The 13,215-nt window shown below is 37.0% G+C and overlaps 1 protein-coding gene and 1 long non-coding RNA gene across 2 annotated transcripts; both read left to right on the top strand.

Annotated features, from left to right (window-relative positions):
• Positions 1-764: 764 nt before the first annotated feature.
• Positions 765-2,072, top strand: LOC145813629 (uncharacterized). The gene is made up of 4 exons (XR_014356817.1): positions 765-1,488; positions 1,639-1,667; positions 1,760-1,831; positions 1,997-2,072. It is a non-coding gene; the product is annotated as an uncharacterized LOC145813629 (long non-coding RNA).
• A 153-nt stretch (positions 2,073-2,225) lies between these two features.
• Positions 2,226-11,543, top strand: LOC114306553 (uncharacterized). Its single transcript, XM_082908266.1, has 9 exons — positions 2,226-3,415; positions 3,496-3,775; positions 4,447-4,680; positions 6,452-6,576; positions 6,656-6,730; positions 8,801-8,866; positions 8,959-10,918; positions 11,104-11,135; positions 11,267-11,543. The coding sequence occupies exons 1-2, from the start codon at positions 2,226-2,228 to the stop codon at positions 3,749-3,751; spliced, it is 1,446 nt and encodes a 481-aa protein (XP_082764392.1). The 3' UTR covers positions 3,752-3,775; positions 4,447-4,680; positions 6,452-6,576; positions 6,656-6,730; positions 8,801-8,866; positions 8,959-10,918; positions 11,104-11,135; positions 11,267-11,543.
• The last annotated feature ends 1,672 nt before the right edge of the window (positions 11,544-13,215 follow it).

Consider the following 13,215-nt stretch of genomic DNA (forward strand, 5'->3'; position numbering starts at 1 on the left):
GGAAGACATGTACACACGCACCCACACTTATTACAAATTCACCCTTGCTCGGAGGGACCAAAAGAATAATACAAATTAATTAACCTACAAGCTAATTAATTATTACAGACCACCAAATTAATTAAGCAAATTAACTAAGCTAAGAAAGAAGTAAAGGCCTCGGGAAGAGGATCCAATGCGCGCGTGCTCGGGTTTGCTTGGAAATCCAATGCCATGCACAAGTTTGCCTCTACTTTGACTGTTCTACTTCTCTGAAAATTGCATAACTCCCAAGGTTGCTTCTCTGAGTATTGTGGAACACCACCGGCAGAGTGGGATCATCACCGGCCATTTTGAAGTGGTCATCGACCATCCATTGTGCTCTCGGCCAAATATATTTGGTCAGTCGGCAGTATATATGGCCGGCCGGCCAAAACTTCCTACAGAAACCTGTTTGACAACAGCAGAGGGCAGGCAAGGCATGGCAATGTATTTCAAGCAAATGTATGCACCAACATATCCCCTATCATGTTTATGACTCAAAGGGACACGATTCTCGATTCTCGGACCATCAATCGCGCATTTCAATGCATGATGGCCAAAGAAACCAAGTATGCACTTTGATTTTAAATGAAATGCAATGCAAATAAGCAAACAAAGGGGCTTTCAACCTCTATCATGGCTTGATCAAGAGGTGAAAGATGCATGCAAATGCGATGCAACCTAAGTATGTTAACTACACATGCAATATGAGCATATGGAAAGCATGCAAGGCATATCACTACAAGAATTTACACATTTTGCGACCACTTTTGCCGACTAAAAAAATTTTGGTCGCAAAAAAATCACATTTGGCGACCAAATTTTAATTAGTCGCGAATGATCATTATTTTTGGCGACCAAATATTATTGGTCGCAGAAAATTATATTTTGGCGACCAAAAAATGAGTTGGTCGCAGAAAGTGGTATACATTTGCCGACCAACTACAAACTTGGTCGCGGAAGGTCACATATTTTTTGGCGACCAAAAATTTGGTCTCCAAAAACTTATTTTCAGCAACCAAAAAAAATTAGTCGCCAAATTAATATTTTTAGCGACTAATATTTTAGTCACCGTTGATTGAGATTTGGCAACAAAAAAATTTAGTCGTTATATATTTGAGATTTTGCGACAAAAACCGAATTTAGTCGTTAAAGGCGAAATTATTTTAGAGGGAAATCTCGCGCCCACCCCTGTTCTCTGTTTACAATTACACACAACATTTTGTTCAAATTCTCCTCCACCGCCAAACCTCACCCCATCGCCACAGATCGCCACATCTACATCGTCGATGATCCTCCTCCTTCTCCTCCGCCTGTGCCTCCGCCGAATCCGAGAAGAAAGTCGAGATCTGAATCTGATTTGAGTCCTAGGCCGAGATCTGACCGTCGTGAGCGATCCACAGCGACACAATGGCTTCCAAATCCTACAACAAGATCATCGATATCTACGACGACCTCATCCTTCAGGTACATACATTACCCTTTCCTTCTATTCCATGATTGATCTCTCTTCTTATCAAACCCTAATCCTACGACGGTTCTCCTGCCTCTTATCTCTCTCTCTCTCTCTCTCTCTCTCTCTCTCTCTCTCTGTGCTTGATCTTTACGCCGTCTCAGAGCTTCAAGCAGTTCGATTTCGTCTAAAGGTTCGATCAATTTCAATCTCTCTTTTCTCTATTTCAATCTGTGTGTTGTTTGTATTGGTTTAGCTTTAATTGACCTTCTTTCAAATTTGCAGGTTGGACTTGTTGTGTATGATTCACAAGTTCCGATTGGTGCCACTCCTGAATATATGGCTGGTTATTACATGGTATTATCACTAGCTAGCATGTTTTCTTGTTCTTCCTTTCCCCTTATTCCACTTCCACCCCCACCCCACCCCCAACCCCTGCGAGAAAAAAATATATATATATATATATATATTGTTCTGGGTTTTATGTGGTTTGCTTAGTGCTCATAGTAAGTTTGCTTACAGTTGCAAAGCGCAAGCTCTTTTTTGCCTGTGATGGCCCTTGCTCCTCAAGAGAAGGAAAGAATTGTTGATATGGCGTAAGTAACTGAACTCTTTCACACAGAAATATCTGCTTGCTATCTATCTGAATTTTTTTGCATTATCCTGTGTTTTTAGTTTCTTATTTTTATTTGAGCAAGTTTAATGGCTAAGTTTCTCTTTCTTTCTTTTCTTTTGTTTTATTATACTTTAAATGTTGTCTTTTGTTTTCCTCTTTCTCTTCTTCATGTTAAAACAAGGATATGAGTTGCATGTATTGGGATATACTCTTAATTTTATTTTGTCTAAGTGTCTTGTGAATCCAATTAGTGGGAAGTTGGATTATTGTTTGGAAGAACTTCTTTCTGTGGTGGAGAATGATATTTTTGGAGATGTTTCTGAGGAAAAGGAAGTGGAAAAGATTGCTTCAAAAATCAAAGAGACTAGAAAGCGCAAGTCTTTCGAAACCCTGAAATTAATTGCCCAAAACATCACATTCAAAACGCATGCCTTGAAGTTGCTTTCACCTGTTACAACTTGTCTGCAGAAGCATTTAACCCCAAAAATGAAATCGAAATTGGAAACTATGTTAAACAACATAGCTGCTGGTATTGAGTGCAATCCATCAGTTAATCAGACAGACCTCTTTATCTTTTTATATGGCCTCATAGAAGATGGCATTACCCATGAAACTCGTGCAAAGGCCAATCAGCAATCTGGAGATGAGGCAAGCTGCAAAACTATTACATCAGGCAGGTTAATTGACTCTGGCTCACAATCTTCACATCTTATTACAGTGTTTGCTCTTGGGGTGCTGCACAATTCCATGAAGAATACTAAACTTAACAAAAAGGACGAACAACTGTTATCAATGTTGGATCCTTTTGTAAGATTGCTCACTGACTGCTTGACTGCCAAATACGAAGATATCATTTCTGCAACGCTCAGGTGCCTTGCTCCACTGGTGAGGCTGCCTCTACCATCTCTTGAATCACAAGCTGACAAGATAAAGACCTCTCTGTTGGTTATAGCTCAAGGCTCTGTAAATGCTGGCAGCCTTGTGATGCAATCATGTCTAAGTTTGCTAACAGTGCTTCTGCGGAGCACTAGGATTACGCTTTCCACAGATCAATTGCATATGGTGATCCAGTTTCCTTTATTTATTGATCTCGAAAGAAATCCCTCGTTTGTTGCTCTTTCACTTTTAAAGGCTATAGTGAACCGCAAACTTGTAGTCCATGAGATATACGATCTTGTGACTCGGGTTGCAGAACTTCTGGTAACAAGTCAAGTGGAGCCAATTCGCAAAAAATGCAGTCAAATTCTATTGCAATTCTTACTTGACTATCATCTTTCAGAGAAACGTTTGCAGCAGCATCTTGATTTCTTGCTTTCAAATCTGAGGCAAGGATATAGTAATTATCCACATCTCATTTACCTCTATTATTTTTAATTTCTCTTACAGTGATTTAATTTTCTTGCAGGTATGAACATTCGACAGGAAGAGAAGCTGTGCTTGAAATGCTCCATGCAATTGTAATCAAGTTCCCAAAAGCCATTATAGATGAGCATTCCCAGACCATATTTGTTCATTTGGTGGTTTGTTTGGCTAATGATTATGACAACAAAGTCCGCTCCATGACTGGAGCTGCTGTAAAGCTTCTGATTGGGCATGTGAGCCCGCATTCACTTCATTCCATTCTTGAGTATAGTCTCTCTTGGTACTTAGGTGGAAAGTAGCATTTATGGAGTGCTGCAGCCCAGGTAAAGTAATCAAAACTGGTCTGCAAGTTGTATATTTTGCAGATTTTTAGCTAGCATGTGTGAGCCTGCATTCACATTAAATTTTGACCATATGCAACATTAAACACATTAAAGTTTGATCATATGCTTTAACAGAAGTGAAAAAATTACACTAATTTTTGAAAAAAGACCGAAGGATATAACATCAAACATGTTTTTGTTTTTTTCTAAGAGAATTCGAAGTGGGAATTGGGTTTTGTTTACTGTTCATTCGCATGTTTTCACTTGATTTGGTGAAGGTGAAAACATCCTTTTTGTGTTGTCATTTTTTGAACCTTGTATTGAAGACAGATTTCAAAAAAATTAAAAACAAAAGCAAGTACCAAACATTTTTTTCTGTTGTGTATTCAAAATTTTTGAAAACAACAACATGAAAACATGGAACACAACTGGAACCAAACGGGCCCTTAATAATTGGATGCTGAATGTGATGGAATCCATATTCACCTCCCTCCCCTTGTCCCCTGTTTCTCTCTTGCACACACATTCTTTGTATAATTATGCAGTAGTATGAACTCTGGAATCTAATTTGAGTCATGAATAGCAAGTTGTGTGTTCGCTTTCTTTGCTTTGAAGTTGTACTATATGGGTTTTGTTTATTTGTTTTTTGGCTTTAAAACATTTTTGTGTAGGTCTTGGGATTATTGGTTGAAGTAATGAGGAAAGGCTTTCAAAAACATGTCAATGGTGTGTTGCCAGTGATGAGAAGCATTTTCCAGTCTGCTATCAATGTTCTTACAAATGGACAGCTAGATCTTTCTGTTGAAGCTACAGTTCCCTTTTGGAAAGAGGCATATTACTCACTAGTCTTGTTGGAGAAGATACTGCATCAGTTCCATGATTTGTTCTTAGCAAAGGATCTTGAGGTATAAGCCTATTCATTGTATGTGTCTACGTGCATGATAATTATTTCCTTCATTTCTGTGTATATTTATTCTATATTAAAATGTTTGTAACACATGCAACATAGCATTTCAAACCTTCGTGAGAGTGAGAGCCATCATTTTTTGGGATAAGGCTGTAGGTGGGGTCGTATTGGTAGCCTGAAAACTACTTTAATTAACAAAAGAGAAGGGCTATCTGGCATGGGGACTAATTGAAGTAATGAGCCTTCCAATATTGGGCTAGCAATTTGAACCAGTTTTGTGGGTCAGTTTGATGAGTGTAACAATTAACAATGACCTGATCACCTTGTCTTGAATCATAAATTATTGCTAAATGCATTTGCAGTACAATTCCGTGGTTAATTATAAAGTATATTTGGGCAAAATCCACTTTTCTCCTCATCCCCCGCTGTGGATTTGCCCATTTGCATTGCACCTCCCAAACATTAAAAAATAACAAAAATTGCCTTATGTGGTTTTGGGCCCTTTTGTAGTTCACATCCTTATTGTTAAGAATTTCGTCTAATTTGATGAAAATTGGGGCTTCGGTGAGGGGCTTTGACTGCAATGGGGGATTTGGCAAACTCTTCAATTGCGATGGATGCTTTGATATCCAGGGCTTCGACAAAGGCTGTGATTGTGGTCGCTGAAGCCTTCAATCTAGGGTTTCAATGAGGCTGGCAACAATCGCAATGACGGGTTCACTCTATCTATGATTAGTTTCATTTAATAAATTCTTTCTTTTAGGAAAAAAAAATGTCATAAAGAAAAACAGTTGTGTGGTGCCATGTCCTGCCTTGTCCATCAAGTGTTTGGCATTTGTTTTAAAAATAACAAAAATCAGATAGAGTGAACAAGCTGGAGTTTTCCCCGTGGGAAAAAGAACAAAGATGAGGAAGACCATGCATGTGCTGTTAGAGAAGTAAATATTCTTGTTTTTTATGGAATTCTTAGTTGTTCTCATATTTATAGTAATTAACAATTTGTATTGAACACCAAGGAGAACTTTTTTTCCTTTCTCTTGACATTCTTTATTCTTTAGCTTTAGGCCAGAAACAGAAAGAATTCAACTTGATTAATTAATCGATGTAGAAACTTATTCCATTAAGATAAAATTGAACAAAATGTCAGAGAGGGCATAATTTTCTTTTTAATTATTATTTATATATGAAATGTGCTGTTGCTGATGCCGGTTTTGAAATCCTCCATGTTTCCTAAACACCTGTGGAAGAGATGAAAGGGTAATATGCTTGATTTGCTGATTCATCATTTCTACAGTGCATCAAGCTTACCTAATAGGTTGTCCATGGGATGCATACTATTAATCAAACAAAATAGCTGTCAGTATACCCTTGAAACTAGAGCACCTTTCTTGAACCTTGAATAAATATTCTTCAATTAAGGCTTCTTTTTTGGGTGGGTGCTGAGTGCTGACTGATCAATTTGGATCCCCATGAAGGGGTTTCCATCTCTAATAACAAAATGAAACTATCAATTTGGATCCCCATGAAGGGGTCTCCAACTTAGTTTCACATTTTTAATACATTTTTTTTGAACTACATTTGTTATTCATTTGTCACTTGCTTTTTCACTTATAGCTCACCTAATCCATGCTTGATCTGGGCTGTGTTATTTTGTTGTACTTTATAACTCATCAGCCAGGCTATCTTTGTGCAATTCTCATAATGAAGCTATATACCATGACACTTTTTTGTTGCCAGTTGTTGCATCTTAGTTTATCTGTTTGGTGCAGCTTCCTTAACAGTTTTGTTTAAGCATATTGGGAACACTGGTGAGCCTAGCACCGAGGAAATCATTTATGAGCCTAGCACCGTGGAAAGCATTCGTGAAAAGGTTTTATGCTTTATCAGGGATAAGGTGAGATATTTCCTAATGTTTTTATTAGTTCCTTAATTCCCCCTGGCATATGTGAACCATAACTGCTGCAATTTTTTAGGTGTTTCCAATTAAAGCAGAACTATTGAAGCCACAGGAGCAGATGGAGAGACATATAACTGATTTGGTGAAAAAAGTATGACCCTGTTCATAATTCTTTTGTTCATTAGTCTATTCTATTCTTTAATTATTTTTTTTTGTGCTTATATGCCATGTCATCTTTTGCCGATATGGTGGGTCACTTGGTTCCATTTCCCATCTATATAGTAGGATGCCAAATTTTGGGTCCTTGTTTTGTTTGTCATTTGTGTTCTTATATATTTTTGAGAGGTTGATTGAGTGGTGTTCCAGAGTTTGCAAGATGAAACGGGGGCAGAATTTAAATTGTTCATGGACTTCTTGAGAAGCTTGAGTTTATTCGGTCAGAATGCTGCTGTTGAGCGTGTTCAGGAACTTGTTGAAATTATTGAAGGGCAGGCTGATCTAGATGCACAGTTTAATGTGAGTGCTTGTTTCTGGTCTCATATATGACAAGCTGGTAAACAGAGTATTATTTATTTATCTTTTATTACGATGATAATACACCAGCTACTGTGAGTGTTGACATCATAATAGTACTTTCTGATAAGTTCTTTCAAATTTTTAATTTTATTCTTAAAAAAATGAGACTTGTTTTGCTCATTTGTTCTCTACTGTGTGCTGGACTACTTGTATGATTATTTAATTGAATAAGCATGAAATGTTAGCTTACTTCTATGTGTTAGTTGTGTGCAACTAAGTTATTATGCAAATTTAGTATACTTTTAGAAAGACTATGGGTGTGTTTGGTTTGTGTTTTGAAACATGTTTTTGGAAGAAAATTTCTAAAAACATGTTTGGTTACTAATTTTTTTAAAAAAAATTTCAAAATTACTTCCCTCTCTATTACATATCAATCTATCATTTTCTCTCTCTTATCTCTCCTCCTCAATCACTCTCTCTCTCACACATATCTACTCAACTACAACAAAATATCAAATCATCTCAAATTTCCAAACTCCAAAACTATTTTCAAAATATACAACCAAACAAACCAAAATAATTTCTAAACTCTCTCCCCAAATTTTTTTTTTTAATTTTATCTCAAAACACAAACCAAACACACCCTATGTTTTGGTGTGTTGAAAATTTTGCCATTTCTCTTTCCTATGAGCAACTACATAAATTTGCCACCCTACTGTAATTGAGAAAGTAAATAGCTTCCAAAAAATTATTAGAAGGAGACAATGCAATATTCAAAGTAACAAGACAAAATGACTAATTTGGAACCCTGAAGTTTCACTAGATTCACATCTTAATTTTTTGGTGTGATGGCAGCTCTTTCACTAAATTTTGAGCATGGGTGTTTTTAGAGGAGCTTTAATTACATCGTTCATTGCCTTAATCTCCAAAGAGAGGACTAGAGGACATGAGAAATTTTAGACTGATCAGTTTGGTGGGCCGTGTTCAAAAGATCATGTTTGATATTATAGAAAAAGTAATCGGTAGGGTGATTTTGGAGAGTCAAAATATTTTTTTGAAAGGAAGGTAAATTTTGTTTCTTGATTTTTTATATGGTTGGGTATTTGTGGATTCTCGTGCTTGATTTATTTCTGGGTTCGTAGTTATAGTCTTTTACTGTAGTGGTGCATAGAAGCTGCTATGCATATGGAAGAAGTGAAGCAATACTGCATTGGTCATGGGGTAACAAAGAAGCATTATAAAAGGCATCACGAGGAGGGTGATCTTTTTGGTGTCTCCTTTGTGCTCTTGTATAGATTGTTAGGGAGAGGTTTTCTCAAGTTTGGTCTTGCTGTAAACCATTTGGATGGTGGCCTTTGGTTTCTCTGGAGGTGGCCCTTCACATGTATCCCATGTGCAATTTTGAATATTGACTCAGTTCTTAGTTCTTACTTACATAAATGCATCATCGTTTTGAAACTAAATTCCGGCATAGTAAGTCAAGAAAGCTTGATATATGATATAGGAAAAACTGATCTTGTAGATAATTTGTTTCTAGATCTTCAGAAGCTCTGATGTGCTAACTATAGCATGATGTACTAACCATAGTATGTATTTATGCATAGAAGCAACATACTTTTTTCTATTTCTCTGTGGGTTATTTAATTCACAAATATGACAACTTTTCAGTCTTGCATATATGGTATAACAACGGTTGCTGCTGCAGGTTTCAGATGGTGACCACATTGACAGATTAATATCTTGCCTGCATATGGCTCTTCCATTTTTTACGGTACAAATTGTATTTGCAATCAATTTTACCAAATTTAGTGGATTATATGATTATCTGTCCACCTTAACTTTTTTTTTTTTTTGGGTTTCCAGAGGGGTGCATCAAGTAATAGGTTTCTCAACTATTTGAACAAGAATATTGTACCTGTTTTTGATAAGGTAATTAGTACTTTCCACTAATTATTTTATTTGGAGATTAAAATAACTAGTAGAGTTTGTAATTGTCCTACATTTTGCGCATTTGAACTAGACCCAACGTTTATAATGTCCCAACTTTGTTTTTGCCAACTTACATTACTTGATAATTGACTTCAATGTGTTACCTCATTTGGTAATGAAATATCATACAGAAGAATGCATTATAAATCATAATGATAACTATGTATTATTACAACTTATGAGCAAATCTTCTCAGGCTTTTTGTAGCAAATGAAGTAACTTTAAAAAGGGAAAAATAGCTCTTGTATTAGTAAGTTTGTTGTATTATTATCTGAATCTAAAGAAGATCCAATCCCAGCAAAATACTTTTTCTTTATGACGTGGAACCCCTTCAAGGCAAGGCCACTTTGGGCTGACCGTTGCAGGCTGAACCTCGGATACCAACATCCAATCCCTGCCAAATACATTCCTAAGATATCTTGTAATATTAATTAAGGCCTGGTTTGGCATGTCTTAAACAAGACAAAAAGTCAGGCATTCTTCTACCAGGAAGAATTCTCCTCAAAAGAACAGTCCAAGTATATGCTGAAAAATATTAACAAAAAAATAAATGATCGTGATCAAACCCATTGCACAATACACACTTGTTTTCAGAAACAATCCCCCACTTAAACATTCTATCCATTGTAGCCAGTCCTCACTGAACAGCAACCCATTACACAAAGCTCCACTTAGGAACATTTTGAGGCAACCATGCCAATTTATGTCAAGGGACGATAGGGTATAGTGTTTGAATTGCTTGCCAAGCTATTCACCATTACTAGAGGGTAGCCAAAACACGGAGTCAGGCCTATTAGGATTCAATTCAAAGCTAGCAGGGTATTAGCTTCAATCTCAGAACAGCAACCAATTGCACAAAGCTCCACTTAGCAACATTTTGAGGAAACCATGCCAATTTATGTCAAGGGACGATAGGGAATACCATTTGAATTGCTTGCCAAGCTGAAGCCACAGTATATTCACCATTAGTAGAGGGTAGCCAAAACACTGAGTCAGGCCTATTAGGATTCGATACGAAGCTAGCAGGGGTATTAGCTTTAATCTCAGTAATATCCACTCTTCTACCTCTAGGCCACTTCCAATTCCTAAAATTAATGATAAGAGGAAACTCTGCTATTCACAGCCATGCCCATATGAAAAGCAACCCTTTCCCCATATTTCTTATTCAAAGGACCCAAGGGATGCCAATTATCAAATCGCGGAAATGTAACAGTCCCATCACCAATGATATATTGATCAAAGGCTGCCCCACAGCTCTTAGTTCAAAAAACTTCCTGACAGTCCAAGATGCCTCAGTAGGAAGACACTTACCCTTAATTACACAAGTATGGACCCACATAACCCACAAAGAATCAGCTTTCTTACTTAAAGCCCACAAAGGTTGTCTTAGCATAGTGGCCTTATTCCACTCTCTCAAATTTCTGAATCCCAAGCCCTCTTCAGCCTTTGGTGCACAAATATGCATCCACTTCACTTTTGCACTGTAGTACCTAAACTCACTCCCTGTCCAAAAATATGCATCCACTAGAGAGAAGTTTGTTTTATCTCTATTATTATTTTTAAGGAAAACTCGTCAGATGTATTCATTCATATCATATCTGGTAGGTAGGGTAGCAGAATGGATGAATATGCTTTCCCTTGATGTCTTGGGAAAGAGAACGGAAAGGAGGCACAAATGTTATGCCACCTTATTTATGTGAACTGCAAATTTATATTTTTTTTTGGTACACGTTAATCTTTTGTGTGTGATTACTTAGATTAGGGGCCTTGATCATCAGTGCTGATTGAATGTCTGCTCAAGCTGCTCATCTACAACCCAAAGTTTAATCTAAAGGTAAGACCATCAGAATCATTCATGTTTTAATTAATCTGTGGTATTATTCGTTAAAATAAACTTTACCAACTTTATTAAAAAATCATATATCAAAGTGAACTGAATCAATGGAGCTTTGATAGTTAACTATGCATGTATTTGTTATGGTTGTTAGCTTATTAATCATCGTGTACTGAAATTTGCAGGTACAACAATAGGTACAGTTTTATTATGCCAGGTAGTTGTCTCAATACGATGTACATGTTTATAAGATTTAATTGATTTTTGCAAAGATACGGGTTTGCAATCCAGTGTTGCTGCCACTATCATGCTTCTCTGATAAATTTTCCAATTCTGTTTCTTTATTAGGTGCCTTACATCACTACTGCTTTGATGGATGCGAAGCGTGGCACGGAAGGGCGCAAGGATTTTTTGATTGGCTATCAAGGCAACTTAGTGGATTAGGCAATTTTCCTGATGCTGTAAATCTGAATTATGTATTGTTTCAATTTGTTATGCTAGATGGATGTGACTTGTGAATGAAAACTTAGAATAGTTGTATTGTGTCGAATGTTAATGAATTATGTATTGTGTCGAATGTTAATGATTCAGTTAATTTGAAGGATGTTTTAAAATTATAGGTTTATTATGGATTGAATGAATTATTAGGAATTACAGGTGTATTGTTTTTCTGCTTTGGCGACCAATTTATTAGTCGCGACAAATAAATTATTTTTTTTCGCAAAAAATGACAATTGCCGACCAAGAGGATTGGTCGCAAAAAATACATCTATTGCCGACCAAAACAGTTCTTGGTCGTGGAAACTCACTTTTGCCGACCAAAAGTTTTGGTCGCGAAAAGTAACAAATGGCGACCAAAACCTTTTTTGGTCGTGGAATGTCACAATTGACGACCAAACTTTTTGGTCGCGGAATGTCACGATTGGCGACCAAAATTTTTTGGTCGCGGAATGTCACAATTGGCGACCAAATTTTTGGTCACGGAATGTCACGATTGGCGACCAAAATTTTTGGTCGTTGAATGCGATAATTGGCGACCAAACTTTTTGGTAGGGAAAATATCACTTTTCGCGACCAAAGTGTTTTGGCGACAAAATAAATTAGTCGCGGTAATTAAATATTTAGCGACCAAAAATTTAGTCGCGAAATCCAACTTTTGCCGACCAACCACAATTTTGGTCGCAAATTACTTTTGCCGACCCTCAATTGGCGACCAAAGTAGCGACCAAAAAAATTGGTCGCGGATAACTTTTGCCGACCAAAAATTGACTTTTAGCGACCAATTTTTTTGTTGCCAAAAGTGTTAATTCTTGTAGTGTATAACAAGCATGCAAGTTAAATGAGTATACAAGGCACAATGTCAACACACAAGCATGCAAAACATATGGCATGTTAAGCAACCAAAATAAGGAGGAGAATACGTGCCAAATGCAACATCATTTCAACATGCAACAACATGTCATAAGCTAAGCATGCAACAACATGCCAAAGGGTGGACTTAAACTAAATTAGGCAGCCCTTAAACAAGCCTAAAACAGTGGCCAATGCTATGGAAATGATAACCAATACACACACACACATGCAAGCAAATGGGCTAACACTTGAACATCAAATAAGCAACCTTTAAGCACACTTAAAGGAAGACAAACATGGGCATATGGCATGTATCATAAGCTCTGAAATTGCATGAAAGAGAGGTGCCAAACCAAGTAATCAAAACAAGCAAAGCATGCAATAATGGTCCAAGTACTTAAGGCAAGCTAAGGAGGTATTGAACTACCCTTAGCAAAACCAAACATGGCATGAATTAAATGATCAAAATAGAGTGTTAACATATTAAAACAAAGCCTAAAGACCACTTAGATGGCATCTAAATGACTTAAATTCAAAGGCATGCACAATGACCAAACATGGAGCACAAGGCACAACCTCGTAAGGCATCAAAGAGGCATCAAAGGCAAGCATACAAGCATGTTATAGGGACTGAAATAACATGGTAAGTGGTTCCAAACCACTGAAACAATGCAAGTAATGCATGCTAAAGAGGCCAAAGCTTAAGGCATTCAAGAGGGATTGTATGGTAGCTATACAAAGCAAGACATGAATGAATCAAATGACCTAAAACAGTCCCTTAGCACATCAAAATATGCATGTAAGCTTCACAAAGCTAAGCCTAAATCATGCTAGAACAAGGGTCTACACCTAAAGCATGTTAAGGCAAAAATGTGGCATTACAAGACATGTATGCAAGGAATGCAAGGTGTGTCCAAACCAACCAAAAACAGAGCTATATTATG

Source organism: Camellia sinensis, chromosome 15 (assembly GCF_055761805.1).
Source record: "Camellia sinensis isolate YWXY chromosome 15, ASM5576180v1, whole genome shotgun sequence".
NCBI lineage: Eukaryota > Viridiplantae > Streptophyta > Magnoliopsida > Ericales > Theaceae > Camellia > Camellia sinensis.

Excerpts from the sequence above, each read along its gene's own strand:
- LOC114306553 (XM_082908266.1), top strand. The coding sequence starts at position 2,226 with ATGTTGTCTTTTGTTTTCCTCTTTCTCTTCTTCATGTTAAAACAAGGA. Across the intron at positions 3,416-3,495 it reads TTCTTGCTTTCAAATCTGAG|GTATGAACATTCGACAGGAA; the intron begins GCAAGGATATAG and ends ATTTTCTTGCAG.